Source organism: Rhinolophus hipposideros (genome assembly GCF_964194185.1).
Source record: "Rhinolophus hipposideros genome assembly, chromosome: 7".
Classification (NCBI taxonomy): domain Eukaryota; kingdom Metazoa; phylum Chordata; class Mammalia; order Chiroptera; family Rhinolophidae; genus Rhinolophus; species Rhinolophus hipposideros.
In genome coordinates, this window is record NC_138053.1 from 7,082,811 (window position 1) to 7,100,025 (window position 17,215).

Below are 17,215 nucleotides of genomic sequence, written 5' to 3' on the forward strand. Positions count from 1 at the left end.
CACCCAGCACCAGCTGGGCCCTCAGGCTTGGCACTCCCAGCCCTGCCCAGCCTAGCCCCAACAGGCCCCGCCCAAGACCTTTGCTCCTGCAAGAAGTAGGACCCTGGTTTCCGTGGGCCTCTGGCCCTGTTTGCCTTACTCTTCTATCACCCCAAGGCTTGGGCACTTATAGAAAAGAACACAGGCTACATGCCTGTGAGTTGAGAGCTGTGAAGAAACCCAGAAAAACCTCTAGGTCCGGCTCTATGAAGTATCTTATCTAGCTTGGAAGTGCCCCTGGTTTCTACTAGATTACAAAGCCGTCTGATTCAGGTAACACACTTGTGTCCCATTATCAGTCATTTATGTCTGTAGGGGGGCCCAGGCCGGCAAAGTTGCAAGAACACAAGAAAGTGACGCCTTTCCTTCATTCATGTCATGAAACCAACTTTCTCTTGAGTACTCAACACTGTTCTAGGAACTGAAGATACTGCGGTGAATAAAACCAGCAGAAATCCTTGCCAGTTTGGGGACATTCTGGCTGTCCCAATGGAGGTGACACACTGGAGCAGAGAGAGACAATAAAAAACAAATAAGACTAATATAGAGTATAACAGGTGGTGTTAAATGCTGAGAAGATAAAGTGCGAAAAATGGACAGGACTGTGGAGTGCGTAGTTGTAATTTTAAATAGTGTGGTCAGGGAAGGCCTTGCTGGGAGCAAATACCTGAAAGATGAACGGAGTGAGCCATGTGGTTATCTGCAACTGTCTCACTGTCACAGACATAGACGCCCTGAAGTGAGAGCATGTGGCACGCTGGAGGAATAGCCAGGGCATCCAAGTGCTAGAGTGTGAGAAAGAGAGACGTGGGGGAGGGGCGGGGGCAGGCACGTCCACGGCCAGCTCTGAAGGGCTCTAAGCAGGGTGAGGAGTAGCCCAGGTGTGGGAGCAAGGACGTTGCAGGTAGTGTCTCTGACTTCCCATTTTTGCCCAGGTCAAATCTCTTTCGCCACCTCTTCATTAAGGTGTATCTCAGCACTGACTGAGGCCCAGAGGGAGGACAGACAGGGAGGGCTCTGTGAGAGGAGGGGACTCAGTAAGGGAGTGGGGGTGCTTTTGTGAGGGGAGAGCAGCTCAGCCAGGATCCAGAGTCACCGCGAGGGACAGGAGCTCAGGAAGCTGCAGGGAGGCTGGAGGAGACTTGGAGTTCAGCAGTAGCTCAGGGGCATGTTCCGGATGGCTTTGGGGAAGGTCCCAGGCTGCTGAGCCCAGACCTCCAGGGCTGGCAACCGCATGGTCCTGAATCAGGCTGGGATCTGGCACGGCGAGCGCTGCCTCGGAGGCCGGAGGGACCCAGGAGCAGGTGCACAGCTCCGAGGGCAGCGGCCCAGTCCGGAAAACAGCCGCGGCCACGCCCCCCCGGTCCTTCCAGTCCGCTCAGATCCCAGGCAGTTGGCAGCGACCCCTTGCCCACGCCGCCCGTGCCAAAGGCGCCGAAAAGGCGGGGGCTCGAGGGATCGTCAAGTAGATTGTGATTTGCACACCATCCTGGACCGACCTCCAGGAATTGGTTTCAGAGCAGCGAGGGACGCGGAGCAGGGGCCTGGGGCTCAGGCCCCCGCCCAGGCCCCGCCCCCTCCCGACCCCCACCCCCACACAGCCCTGCGCTGCGCGCCACCCAGGGCGGAGTCCTTTCTTCTCGGGCGCTCCGCAAAGGTGGGAAGAGGGGCCACGTCACTGCCCCGGGCCCGGGAGGACGCAGCTCCGCCCCGCCTGCCCCTCCCACCCCCGCCGGAGAGCTGGGCACGGATCTAAGACCAACCGGCCCCCACGCAGGGCCAGCCCAGTCGCCGCCGCCCGTTCACAAAGCCACAGGCAGGTGCAGACGACGCAGCCGCCGCGCGAGCGGGCAGAGCGCAGCCGTTAGCGAGCGCGCGGTCCGTCGGTCCGTGCGTCCAGGCGTCCGCGAGTCGGCGCCCGCAGCCCCTCGTCGTCCCCGCACCCGGTGCCTCCCGGCAGAGCCGGCCTTGGCGCGGCAGCCATGTCCATGGGCCTGGAGATCACGGGCACCTCGCTGGCCGTGCTGGGCTGGCTGGGCACCATCGTGTGCTGCGCGCTGCCCATGTGGCGCGTGACGGCCTTCATCGGCAGCAGCATCATCACGGCGCAGATCACCTGGGAGGGCCTGTGGATGAACTGCGTGGTGCAGAGCACCGGCCAGATGCAGTGCAAGGTGTACGACTCGCTGCTGGCGCTGCCGCAGGACCTGCAGGCGGCCCGGGCCCTCCTCGTCGTCGCCATCCTGCTGGCTGCATTTGGGCTCCTCGTGGCGCTCGTGGGCGCCCAGTGCACCAACTGCGTGCAGGACGACACTGCCAAGGCCAAGATCACCATCGTGGCGGGCGTGCTCTTCCTGCTGGCCGCCCTGCTCACCCTCATACCGGTGTCCTGGTCGGCCAACACCATCGTCCGGGACTTCTACAACCCCCTCGTGCCGGACGCTCAGAAGCGCGAGATAGGCGCCGGCCTGTACGTGGGCTGGGCGGCCGCCGCGATGCAGCTGCTGGGGGGCGCGCTGCTCTGCTGCTCGTGCCCGCCGCGCGAGAAGAAATATGCGCCCGCCAAGATCCTCTACTCGGCGCCGCGCTCCACGGGGCCGGGCACCGGCACCGGCACCGCCTACGACCGCAAGGACTACGTCTGAGGGGCAACCGCGCGTAGACCCCCCCAGCCCCACGCGCTGGAGCGCCCATCAGTCCAGCGAGCCGCCTTGCGTGGGAGAGCAGCCCACCCAGATGTCAGGCAGCCCGTCTCGCGGGACGGGGAGGGGCCAGCCCAGCGTCCCTTTTCCCCAGCTGCCACCCGTTCGGGGACAGGAAGCGGGACAGCGGAGCCCGGGGACCAGCCCGCATAGACAATGAAACCTCCGCCTCTGGAGCACCGGGTCGAGTGGCCCCGCTACTTGCCCTCCCACGTGGGCCGCGGCCCCAAAGCCCGCGTTGGGCAGAGACGGGCAGTCTTGAAAAGGGCCGCTTGATGTTCTTTAATAAAAGCCTTTCGTTTTGCAGTTGCCGGCGCCTCCTTGTCCTGAGCACCGCCGACAAGTCTCCACCTCCCGGCAAGGGTTGGCCTTGGCTGGATTCTGCTGGGGATGAAGTTTAGAGGGACAGAGGTTCGGTAACCAAGAAAGTGGGATTGTAAACTGAGCTGGGTGCTCTCTAGGTGGGCATTTGGCTCACTCACTAGGGATTCAGAGGATTGAGGACCAATCCAGAGAGACAGGCCTGGGCACCCCCAGCGTGTTGTGGCAGAGAGAGGCATGGGGTGGGGGAGGGGCCAGGGACCCTCTTCTCCAGGCTGTGCCATTTGGGTTTGTGCTTGCAGCATCGGTTTTCTACAGCGTGGCTGCACATCCGAATTTCCCCTGTGCCGCATGAAAGAGCATATTCAATGCTATGATTTCATATTTGGAAAAGCAGAACAAAAAGGCCTATTGTTTTTTACTAAAAGTAAAGCTGGGCAGAATCTTCTCACCTGAAGGAAAGATGAGTGAGGGGCCTCATTTTCTTCCTGGGAGCCAGGAGGAAGGGAAAGAGGAGGAGCTCAGAATCCTCTGGTGACACTCTTAGGCTGGAGGTAAACCAGGTGGGGAAACACTGGCATCTTAGAGAAAATGAAGGAGGTTCAGGCAGTAGGAAAGGGGGCCTGTCTCCAGGGCCAGGAAATAGAGACTCCACATGGCTGGATGGATAGTACCGTGAGAGAGGAAGTGATGAAGAGGTCCAGTGGCCCAGAGAAGACCAAGGCATGGAGAGTTTCATGGGCGGAATGACAGACTTTGGACCTTTCTCTGGTGTTGCGGGAATCATGGAAGGGACGCACCTGGTTAGTTATGCTCTAAAATAACCTCTCCAGCGCCCCTGCGGAGCTGGTTTTCAAAGAGGCCAATGAAGGGGGAAGACTATCTAAGGGGTTACATAGCCATCCTGATGTGAGACTCTGCAGTGCAGAAATAAGGCAGGCACAGTGGGGCTGGGGGCAGAGCCCGGCAGGGGCTGTGACAGAAACAAGATGAGCAGGACTGGAGAATCATTTGGATATGGATATGTGGGGTGAGGGGGAGGGAAGAAGTAGAACCCTAATTTTCCGTCCTAGGTCGGTGATTGGATGGTGGTGCCATTTACCAAAATAGGAGGCCAGGTTGTCAGGGCAAGAGGATGGTTTCAGTTCTGAGTGTACAGAATTTGGAAATCCTGTAAGACCACTAGGCAGAGATGCCCACGAAGTGGCCAGACACATGTAAAGATCTGGAACTCAGGAGTGGTCAACTTGGTTGTTAGCATGTGGAAGGGAACCGAAATCAAGGGAGTAGATGAGGTCAGTCTAGAAACCAAAGAGAAAAAAAGATTCAAGAAGGCAGACATTAGCCATGGTGTCCAAGGCTGCAAAAGTGGTCAGGCAAGATGAAGCCTGAGAAGCAGCCATGGGATTAAAAGCAGCGAGGTGGTCACTGGTGGCCTTCACAAGAGACGTGGGGGCAGACACAGTGGACAGAAACGTGAGTGAGAGATGAGAAGCAAAAACAGAACATGTAGACTCTGCTTCCCAGAGGTTTGCACATAAAGGAAATCTAGGTCAAGTTAGCAACTTGATGGGGAATGAGGGTCATGGGACAGGTATTTGGGATTGGGGAGACTCTAAGTTATTTCAAAATTATTGTATCTCGAACTTCTTTGCCTGCAGCAAAGCTAAAGCAAAAGGTCCCCATGGCAGCCAGATTTTGCAGTAGAATATTCCACTTAGCTCCCAAAACGTTTTCCTCTAGTTAAGGAAACTGACATGTTGTCACCCTGTATGACCCAAGGAAAAGGAAGTAGATTAATATAAATAATAAGAGCTGTAGGTCATCCTCTGTGAGAGTCAGTAAAGGACTTGGGGTTGCCATTACTCTCTCTCCAACTGGTTCCCCTTTGGGAACCACTCTTCTAGCCTGGGAGAAAGGAAACATGAATATGAAGGTGAGGAAGACAACTGATGGAAATGGGTCCTAGGGAGAGCTGGAGAGAGCATGTGGGCTCAGAAAAGGCAGAGGGACTCAGTGTGAGATGCCTCAGTGAGGTGAAGGGGGCATAATGGGGGGGTCAGTGAGGGGAGGAGCCCGGTGAAGGGGAGGGGACCCAGTGAAGGGGGTCAGTGAAGGGAAGGGGGCTCAGAGAGGGAGGAGGCTTAGCAATAGGTAAGAGGGAGGATACTGGGGGGAGAAATGTTCTCTGGGCCTGCCTGAGATAGGATTTGGGGGATGGGCAGAGGGGTTGCATCTGCTTTCACCCCCCATAGTCTCCGGCCAGAGAAGCCAGGGAGCCGGGTTGGCCCAAGCCAGAACTGAGAGGTACCAGGAGGCTTCTTTGTCCCAGAGAGCCCTGCAGGCAGGATGAAGTTTATTACTTACCACCAGCTTCAAGAGAGCAGCCTGGACAGGCAGAGCTGCAGCCTGAGGCCCAGAGCCAGCCAGCCCCCGCCCCCATCAGCCCCCAAGCTAGAGGGATGTGGCAGAGAAGGGAGACAGACCCGATCCTCGATCCTCAGGTCCGGTGGGAAGAACTCTGGGGCCCTGGACCCTCCCCGGGCTCCCTGGTCTCTCCCCAAGCGTGGGCTCCCCTGGGGCCACCTGGGGGGTCGTGATGTATCCTACTCGATTCTACATGGAACAAGCACACGCATCCTTGCCTGGCTTCAGGATGTCCTAACTCAACCTCCTCTTATCTTTTCTGGAGATTAGGTCCTAAAGAGAGGTGGTGGAATTTTCAGCATACAGAACACAAGCTGAGGAGAGACCCACATGAGGGGTCACAGGAGTTCTTCAGAAAGCTGGAAAAAAGAATGGCATTTGGGGTCAAGGAACACCCTGGATTAGGAGTAGGCTGGTTTCTAGTTCTGCTCCTTTTCCTGTGACTCTGAGCAATTCCCTTCCCCTTTTGGATCTCAGTTTCCCCATCATTTCAACAAGGGGATTGGACCAGATGATCCATGAGGGCCTCTCTAACTTGTCTTTTTCATCTTTATCACACCTCACAGAAGAAAATTAGTCAGAACCAAACTGACCAGGAAAGCAGAGCAGTTTCCTCCTCTGGACCTCAGTTTCCTCATCTACAAAATGGGTGTGATAGTAGCACTGGGCTGGGATTAGTTAAGTCATTCTCTGGGTTCCCACGTGGCCTCTTCTCATCCCATCACAGCGCATACTACAAAGAGTTGTTTCATTTCTTGTCAGATTTCCCCATGAGAAGGTCATCTCCCAAGGTCAGGGTCACTGTCCCGAGTTTCTCTCTGTCTGCAGCACCCAGTGCAGGCCAGCACCAGCTTGTGAAATGAATGCATTGTGTATGAAAAGTGCCTGGTATGATGCTAGACACACAGTAGGACCTTAATTAACGTAAGTATAGTAAATATTTTGGTGTATTCAGCCAGGCAGGTGCCTGGGAACATGAGAGAAATGGCTAGGTCTTGAGAAAGTCCCCAGATTTCAAAATCCACAGCCCTGGAGCCCCCTGCCAGGCCCTGGGGCTCTGTCCCACCCTACCTCCCACTGTGGTGCTGCAGGCTTCCGTGGTCTTGCCACACCTGTTCTAGCTCTTCCTGCTACGGAGACCAAAAGCCAAATGCTTTATCAAACACTGCATTTATTGTGGCTCCCTCAAGGTCTGCGGCAGACCTGGAAGAACAGACAGTACCTTCCTCCTCCCTCCCCTACCAGGGCTCCATTTAAGGTCATGTGTGCCAAGACAAGTATGCTGTGCAGAGCAGGTAAAGAAGAGAGCCAGAGCACTGGTTCTGGTGCCCGCTGAGGGACCTTGGGCAAGTCATGGTCCACCTCTTACTCTCACCTGCAGAGAGGTGATACAGTCCTTGCTCTATTTTATCCCCATAAGAACCCTGCAAAGTAGGCATTACACAGTGAAGCCACCAAGGCTCACAAGTTGATGTGACTGGGCTTCAGGCCCTGCCAACTCTTGTCAATTACCAGCCCCTCACCGGTGAACCTTGTCAACCTTTCTCTTCCCCACTTGCACTGCCATGACTCCAACCAGGCCGCAACCACCTTTCTGTAACAGCCTTGAGAGGATCTCCTGCCTCCAGGCTCCCTCTCCTCAATCCCAACCCAGCCATGCTGCTTTCCAAGCCATTCGCCTCAGAATAACCAAGTGATTTCCCGAGGGACACGGTCCTGAATCTGACCATAGCACTCCCCTACTTAAAATCCTTCCAGTCCCCTACTCCCAAATGGCTCTTGGAATCCCACCCAGACTCCGTGGCATGCCTTAAGAAGTCCTGCGAGGCCAGAGCCATGCTTGCCTTTGTTTCTGTTTGCACTCTCCATATTGTCCCACTGCCACCAAGGCCCAACCTGATTAGACCTCCTTCGTTTCCTCAAAAACCCTGCACTCTCTGGACCCTCAGCACAAGGTGATCTCTCTTCTGGGCACAGTGTCTCCACCTTCACCTCTTCACCTTCTTGGCAAGCTTGGAGGTCACTTCATGTCTCAGCTGAGGGAAGCTTCCCTGATACCCGGCCTGTTCCCACAGAGTCTCATGTATCCAGGACTACACCATGGCATTTGTCACTCTGTGCCAGAATCACCTCTTGTTGTTCTCCTGCCCTTACATCCTTAGCTCTTTGGGGGAGGGGTCCTATGCCTCCTGTTCACCTTTGTTTATGTCCCAAGTGTAGCAGAATGCCCAGCATGGAGCTGACATTTGCTAAAGGAGAAACAAGGCCCATGCCCCTGGTGCAATTTGAAGAAAATGGGTGTCTTACGTGTAATCAAGGAACAGCAGTTTGGTTCCAGAAGTACTCAGAGGTCACAAAGAGCTGTAACGGTCTGGGAAGGTTCTGTGGAGGGGTCCATGAGTCAGGTCTTGAATAAGTTGGTTTTAGATGGGCAGAGCTAAGAGAAGGCCTTCCAGGCAGGAGTCACTGACTGGGCAAAGGCAAGGAAGAAGGCACAAAAACAATATGCATGGGTGTGACCAGAAGGCCAACTTGGTTGAAGTAGAAAATTTGTATATAGGAAAATAAAAGAAAAGGTTGAAAAAATTCAGTAGGGACATGGAGTTACAATTCAATCCAAATTTTTCTGCCTGGCATTCCAAGCCCTTCACTGCCTCCTTTCCAGACCCAACAATAGAGCTGGGGCTGTTCCTCTAAGCATATTCTGCTGTTCCAGTCTCTGCGCCTTTTACTGCCCCACTCCTTCTGCCTTCCCTTTTATCCAAGTCCTAATCATCATTAGGGAATTGGCAATTCATTGGGAATGCAGGGCCTCTTAAGGCATGCCATGGAGTCTGGGTGGGCTTCTAAGAATCATTTGGGACTAAGGGACTGGAAGGATTTTAAATAGGGTTAAAGGTCTCACAAAACAAAACTATGAAAGAACTAGAAGACAATACAGAAAAATACTTTCATAAGACTGAAACAAGACAAAAAAACCAGAGTCAAAGAAGAGATGATCAGATTTGATTGCATAAAAAATATAAATTAAATGAACAAACTGAAAAAGAATTTATGAAAACAATTCTATTTACAATAGCATAAAAATGAATAAAATAATTGGGAATAACCCTAACCAAGGAGGTAAAAGATTTGTACGCTGAAAACTACAAAACATTACCAAAAGAAATTAAAGAAAACACAAATAAATGGAAAGTCATCCCATGTTCATGGATTGGAAGACCTAAAATTGCTAAGATGTTCATACTACCCAAGTAATCTACAGATTCAAGGAAATCCCTATCAAAACCCAATGTCATTTTTTTTGTAGAAATAGAAAAATTCATCCTGAAATTCATATTCAGGACTCTCAAGAGACCCGAATAATCAAAAACAACAGCAGGTTGGGGGACCCACACTTATGGGTCTCAAAACATATTACAAAGCTACAGTAATAAAAACAGTGTGGTACTAGCATAAAGACAGACAAATAGACCAAAGGAAAAGAACAGAGAACCCAGAAATAAATTATTACATATTTGGTCAAATGATTTTCAGCCAGAATGCCAAGAACACTCAATGAGGAAAAGACAGTCTTTTCAACAGTGTTGAGGAAACTGGATATCCACATGCAAAACAATAAAGTTGGATCCTTGCCTAACACTACATACAAAAATTGACTCAAAACGTATTAAAGACCTAAGCATAAGAACTAAAATTATAAAACTCTTAGAATAAAATAAGGCAAAACCTTCATGACGTTGGCTTTGGCAACAACTGTTTTTCCCTGAACATAAGACCTAGCCGGACCATCAGCTCTAATGCATCTTTTGGAGCAAAAATTAATATAAGACCTGGTATTATCATATCATATCATATCATATCATATCATATCATATCATATCATATATAAGACCCAGTCTTATATTATATTATGTTATGTTATGTAAGACCTGGTCTTATTTTATAATAAATTTTTGCTCTAAAAAATGCATTAGAGCTGATGGTCCAGCTAGGTCTTATTTTGGGGAAACATGGAATTTCTTGGATATGATACTAAAAGCACAGGGGAAAAAAGAAAAAGACAGACAAATTGGACTTCATGAAAATTTAAAATTTTGTGCATCAAAGGACAGTATGAAGAATGAAAAGGCAACCCACAGAATGGTGTTTGAATATATTTGCCAACCATATAGCTGATAAAGGGTTAATATCCAGAATATATGGAGAATTCCTAAAACTCAACAACAAAAAGCAAATAACTGACTCAAAAATGGGCAAAGGACTTAAACAGATGTTTCTCTAAAGAAGATACACAAATGGCCTGAAAAGATGCTCAATATCACTAATCATTAGGGAAATGTAAATCAAAAGCACAATGAGATACCACTTCACATCCATTAGGATGGCTATTATCAAAACAACAGAAAATTGTTGGCAAGGATATGAAGAAATTGGAGCCCTTGTGGACTGTTGGTGGCAATGTAAAATGGTACAGCCTCTGTGGAAAACAGTATGGAGTAAAAAATTTAAAGTAAAGTCTTCCATATGATCCAATATACCCAAAAGAATTGAAATCGGGGTCTCAAAGAGATATTTTGCATATCCGTGTTCATAACAGTATTCACAATTGCCAAAAGGTAGAAAGCAATGCAAATGTTTATGGATTAATGGGTAAGCAAAATGTGAAATATATATATACAAAATAAAAAGTAAGCAAATTCTGATATACGAGCTCAGACAATTAAGTTCGCGAACTCATCCTAGAAAAAGTGCTGCATTGCTGAAGATCACTACAGTCACCTTTGAAGTGCTCCCATTGGGAAGCTATGCACCAACGCTAGTCCACCCTTCAAAGCAATTTTGGAACTCTTTTTCTGTAATGGCCATCAGAGCTGTCGTCGTATTATCCTTGATGTCCTGAATGTCATCCAAATGTTTTTCTTTCAATATTTCCTTTATCTTCAGGTAAAGAAAGAAGTTACTGGGAGCCAGCCAGATCAGGTGAGTAGGGAGGGTGTTCCAATACAGTTATGCATTTACTGGCTAAAACCTCCCTCACAGACAGTGCCGTGTGAGCCGGTGCGTTGTCGTGATGCAAGAGCCATGAATTGTTGGCGAAAAGTTCAGGTTGTTTTTGTCTGTTTCACACAGCCTTCTCAGCACTTCCAAATAGTAAACTTTGTTACCTGTTTGTCCAGTTGGTACAAATTCATAATGAATAACCCCTATGATATCAAAATAAAGATAGCAACATTGTTGCAACAAGTTCGTGAACTTAATTGTCAGACCTCATATAGTACAATTTGGATGAGCCTGGAGGATATTAGGCTAATTGAAATAATCCAGTAACAAAAAGAGAAACATTGTATGATCCACTTGTACAAGGTACATAGAGTAGTCAAAGCCATAGAGACAGAAAGTAGAATGATGGTTACCAGGGGCTGGGGGAAGGAGGGAAATGGGAGTTGTTATTATAGTTTTTTTAAATTAAAGTTTATTGGGGCAACAATTGTTAGTAAAGTTACATAGATTTCAGGTGTACAATTCTGTAATACATCATCTATATATCACATTGTGTGTTGACTACCCAGAGTCAGTTCTCTTTCCAGCACCATAAATTTGGGAAGTTGTTATTTAATTGGTATAGTTTCAGATTTGCCAGATGAGAAAGTTCTGGATATGTGTTTCACAATAGTGTGAATGTACTTCATGGTTCAGATGATAAATTTTTATGTTACTTTTTTTAATCATAATGAAAAAATGTATATAGAGGAAAAGAAATAAACAGATTTCAAAGATAAGCAAGAAACTGGGAGAAAATATTTGTATCATAAGTAACAGAAGTCAATATAGCTAATATAAAAAGAGTTCTTGCAAATCAACAACAGAAAGTATAACAATAAATAGAATAATTGGCAAAGGAGAAGAAGCAATTATAAAAATAATTATTTATGCTAATAAACACATGAAAAGATGCATAACTTCCCTATTAAATAATATTTCTCTAAATGAAACAAGATTTCCTCTCTTTCAGATTTGCAAACTTAAAAGAGCCATTACCACCTCTAAGCCTAAAGGAGCAAATGGAGGAAACTGAGTACGGGATCCAAGTTGAAAGATGGAACCATGGAAAAAAAGGTTATTAGACTGTAAGCTGTAGAAGGACACAGCCTCTGTTGGAACCATAGCAAACCAGGGATCAATGGGGAGACAAATATTTCAGCATCTCTCTGTTTTGCCCTCAGAAGCCAGGAGGCAAGGATAATACAGTCTATAAAGGTCAGCCTCCCAGAGGCACAGGGAAGGCAGAGGATGGATTTGGGGACAATAACCAGCACTATTATGATATCCCATATGACAGAGATAATAATAGCTAGCAATGTTTAAGTGCAAGTATTGAGGGGAATAGTGGTATTATCATCATCATCATTTTATAGATAAGAAAATTGAGACACAAGGTTGTTATACTATTTGCCCAAAGTTCACACAGATATTACACAGAGGAGCTGGGCTTTGAACCCAAGCAGTCTGGCCTGATAGAGCCCAGGTTGTTAACCACTGCACTCCCCTACCTCTTTTGTTTTCTTCTTTTTCTATTAGTGAAGTATATATTGATACAATAACCTATTTTTGAAGGGCAATGTGACCACTTCTATAAAATATGAAGTCCATTGTAAATATAAAAAAATACTCTGAGACCCAGCAATTCCAATTCTAGGAAACTGTTCAGAAATATTCACATGGTATACAAGAATATAACATCTTCATTTTATGCAGCTATAGATAACTGGAACAGATTCCACCAGCATTAACTCCTGATTAAACTAAGCCAATCATAGTGGTTGTTCTCTCTCCCTCCATGGTGATTGGTTTAGAGTGGGCAGTGACAGCTCCAGGCAATGAGACAGCAGGGAAGGTCTGGAAGGGAGAAACCTAGAATCCTGGAAACATTTTGTGTCTAGTAAGTGTCTCCTTCCTGGGTCCCTTGGGCATTTCCCTATATCTCTGACTGTGGGAGATGCAACTTTTCTTATTGCTTAAGACTGTTTGACTTGGGGTTTCTAGCCAAAGGCACCTAACCAGTACAACTTGGCTGCCATAAAAAAAAAGGAATAAAGTACAACACCTCTTGCTATCTAGTCTTGCAGAAAAAAGAAATAATAAACCAAATATGAATCTGATCAATTTTCTAGACCCAATATTAATTATAGGACACACAAAGGAGAGAGGAACACACTTAACACAGAACACAATCAACAAAATCCAGAGGTAGATACCTATGTAGGAGAAATAAATGGGTTCTTCCAAAAAACATTTTCAAGGAAAAAAATGAGATGTAGGGAAACCTATAGATCAAAAGAGACTTAAAAGATATATCAACAAATTATAGTTGTTTACCTTAATTGATTTCTGATTCAAACTGTTAAAAAGTTTATGAAATTTATGAGACAATTAGAAATCCCTAGTGCATGTGGAACATTCTCAAGGATAGACCATATCTTGGGGCACAACACTAGTATTTCAACAAATTTCAGAAAATTGAAACTATAACAAGCATATTCTCTTACCACAGTGGTTTCAAACTGTAAATCAACTGCAAAAATAAAGCTGGAGAAAAAACCCCACAAATATGTGGAGATCAAATAACATGCTACCAAACAACTACTCGGTCAAAGAAGAAGTAAGAGATCAAAAGATATGAAGTCTGATTTAAAAAATACAATGAATGTTTGGGACGGCTAGATGGCTCAGTTGGTTAGAGCGCGAGCTCTTAACAACTGGGGTTGCTGGTTCAATTCCCACATGGGCCAGTGAGCTGCGCCCTCCACAACTAGATGGAAGACAACAAGCTACCACTGAGCTGCTGGTGGGGTGGCTGGATGGCTCAGTTGGTTAGAGCGCAAGCTCTTAACAACAAGGTTGCGGGTCAATTCCTACATGTGATGGTAGGCTGTGCCCCCCCCAACTAGATTGAAAATGGCAACTGGACTTGGAGCTGAGCTGCGCCCACCACAACTAGACTGAAGGACAACGACTTGACTTGGAGCTGATGGGTCCTGGAAAAACGCACTGTTCCCCAATATTCCCCAATTTAACAAAAAAATATGATGAATGTTTAAATTTTTAAAAATCACTACAGTAAAAGACACATTGCCATTAACACCCCTCAAAATACTCCCCCTTGTTTCCAAAACATTTATCCCATTGTTCTTGCAACTTGCTGAAGCCGTTCTGGAAGTCCTCTTTCGTGCTGTCATGGCTGCCTTGATGTTCTGAGTTGATTCAAAATGTTTATCTTTCACAGTCATTTCGACTTTGGAAAAGAGCCAGAAGTCACAAGGGGCCAGATCCGGCGAATAATGTGCCTGAGGACACACCATAATGTTGTTATTTGGCAGAAATATTTTGAAGGGAATTAATGGCAATGTGTCTTTTACTGTAATAATTTTTTTTATTTAAACATTTACCATATTGTTTGATCACACCTCGTACACAGAGATAAATGAGAATGACAATATGACATATCAAAATTTGAGGAATGCAGCAAAAGCAGTACTAAGAGGACTACCTCAAGAAACAAGAAAAGTCTCAAATGAACAATCCAACATTTCACCTTAAAGAACCAGGAAAAGAAGAACAAATGAAGCCCAAAGTCAGCAGAAAGAAGGAAATAATAAAAATTAGAGCAGAATTAAACAAAATAGAGAACAAAAAGACAATAGAAAAAATTAATGCAACAAAGAGCTGGCTCTTTGAGAAGATAAGTAAAATTGACAAACCTCTGGCTAGACTCACTAAGGAAAAAAACAGAAAAGACTCAAACAAAATCAGAAATGAAAGAGGAGAATTTACAACGGACACCACAGAAACACAAAAGATTATACAAGAATACTATGAAAGTTTATATGCCACCAAATTAGATAACCTAAATGAAATGGACAACTTCTTAGAACTGTGTAACCTTCAATATATAACCTTCCTAGACTGAATTATGAAGAATTGGAAAACCGAAGTAGACTGATCAACAGTAACAAAATCAAAACAGCCATTGAAAACCTCCCCAAAAAACAAAAGTCCAGGACCAGACAGCTTCACTAGTGAATTCTACCAAACATTCAAATAAGACTTAATACCTATCCCTCTCAAACTATTCCCAAAAATTTGAAGAAGAGGCAATACTTCCTAACGCATTTTATGAGGCCAACATTACCCTGATACCAAAAGCTGGTAAGAACAACACAAAAAAAGAAAATTACAGGACAATATCTCTGATGAATATCAATGCAAAAATTCTAAACAAAATACTAGAAAATTGAATACAACGATACATTAAAAAGATAATACATCACGATCAAGTGGGGTTCAATCCAGAGAAGCAAAGATGGTTCAACACGTGCAAATCAATCAACATGTTACACCACATAAACAAACTAAAGGATAAAAATTATATGATCATATCAATAGATGCAGAAAAAGCACTTGACAAGATACAATGTGCATTTATGATTAAAGTACTCGATAACATGGGTATACAAGGGAAGTATCTTAATATAACAAAGTCCATATACGACAAACCCTCAGCTAACATCATACTCAATGGTAAAAACCTGAAAGCGTTCCTTTAAGATCAAGAACAAAACAAGGATCCCCACTCTCACCACTGTTATTCAATATAGTACTGGAGTCTGAGCCAGAGCAATCAGGCAAGAGAAAGAAATAAAAGACATCCAAACTGGAAATGAAGAAGCAAAATTATCACTTTTTGCAGATGACATGATTCTATTTATACAAGACTCTAAAGACTCCCCCAAAGACTATGAGAAACAATAAACAAATTCAGTAAAGTTGCAGGATATGAAATCAATGTACAAAGATCTATTGTGTTCCTATATACTAACAATAAAATATCAGAAAAACAAAGAAAATAAATAATTCCATTTGCAATTGCAACAAAAAAGATAAAATATCTAGGAATAAACTTAACAAAGGAAGTGAAGGACCTACACATTGAAAACTATAAGACATTGTTGAAAGAAATTGAAGAAAACACAAAGAAATGGAAAGATATTCCATGCTCATGCATTGGAAGAATCAACATGGTTAAAATCGCCATATTACCTAAAGCAATATGAAGATTTAATGCAATTTCCATCAAAATCCCAATGGCATTTTTTCAAAGAAACAGAGCAAAATTCATCAAATTTTTATGAAGCCACAAAAGACCTTGAGTAGCCAACGCAATCCTGAGAAAAAAGAACAAAGCCAAAGGTATCACGCTCCCTAACATCAAATTATAGTCAAAGCTACAATAATTAAAACGGTATGATATTGGCAGAAAAGTAAGACACACAGATCAATGGAGCAGAATTGAAAGCCCAGAAACAAACCCACATGTAGATGGGCAAATAATTTTCAACAAAGGAGCCAAAAACACACAATAGAGAAAGGAAAACCTCTCTGATAAATGGTGTTGGGAAAATTGCAAAAGAATGAAACTAGACTTCTATTTGATACCATATATCAAAAATTAACTCAAAATAGATTAAAGGTTTAAATATAAGTTCTGAAACAATAAAACACATAGAAGAAAACATAAACTTATAGACCTTGGTCTCAGAGAGGCTTTTATGAACTTTACCCCAAAGGCAAGGGAAGTAAAAGCAAAAATAAATGAATGGGACTACATACTAAATAAAATACATCAAACTAAAATGTGTCTGTAAAGTGAAAGACACCATCAACAAAACGAAAAGGCAACCAACTGAATGGGAGAATATATTTGCAAACAATATCTCGAATAAGGTGTTAATATCATATATATATATGGTCATAGGACCTGAACACTTTTCCCAAGAAGACATACAGATTGCCCACAGATATATGAAAAGATACTCAATTTCACTAGCTATGAGAGAAATGCAAATGAAAACCACAAAACTCATACCTGTTAGAATGGCCATTATCAATAAGACAAGAAATAACAAGTGTTGGAGAGGCTGTGGAGGAAAAGGAACCCTCATCCACTGCTGGTGGGAATGTAAACTGATACATCCACTGTGGAAAATAGTATGGAGGTTCCTCAAAAAAATAAGAATAGTTCTATCATATGACCAAGCAATCCCTCTTCTGGGTATCTACCCCAAAAATTTGAAAACATTTATTCATAAAGATATATATACCCTTATGTTCACTGCAGCATTATTCATGGTAGCCAAGACAGGGAAACAACATAAGTGTCCTTTGGTGGATAATTGGATAAAGAAGATGTGGTACATTTATACAATAAAATGCTACTCAGCCATAAGAAAGGATGAAATACTGCCATTTGGGACAACATAAATGGATCCTGAGAGTATCATGCTAAGTGAAATAAGATGGAAAAGAACAAGAACCATATGATTTCACTCATATGTGGGATGTAAAACTGAAAGCAACAAATGAACAAACAAACTTATAGACACAGACAACAGCATGGTAGTTACCTGAGGGGAAGGGTAGTTGGGGGGAAGAAGAGGATAAAGGGGGCAAAATATATGGTGACAGAAGGAGACGAGACTTTGAACGGTGAGCACACAATGCAATATACAGATGATGTATTATTATAGAGTTGTACACTTAAAACTTATATAATATATTAACCAATGTCAGCTCAATATATTTAATTTAATTTTTTTTAAATATTGGCCTTGAGTTGGTAACTGTTGAAGTTGATAGGTACATGGAGGTTCCCATTCCATCTCCCT

General features: G+C 45.0%; 1 protein-coding gene across 1 annotated transcript; it reads left to right on the top strand.

Annotated features, from left to right (window-relative positions):
* Positions 1-1,817: 1,817 nt before the first annotated feature.
* Positions 1,818-3,044, top strand: CLDN3 (claudin 3). Its single transcript, XM_081053691.1, has one exon. The coding sequence runs from the start codon at positions 2,022-2,024 to the stop codon at positions 2,682-2,684; it is 663 nt and encodes a 220-aa protein (XP_080909817.1). The 5' UTR covers positions 1,818-2,021; the 3' UTR covers positions 2,685-3,044.
* The last annotated feature ends 14,171 nt before the right edge of the window (positions 3,045-17,215 follow it).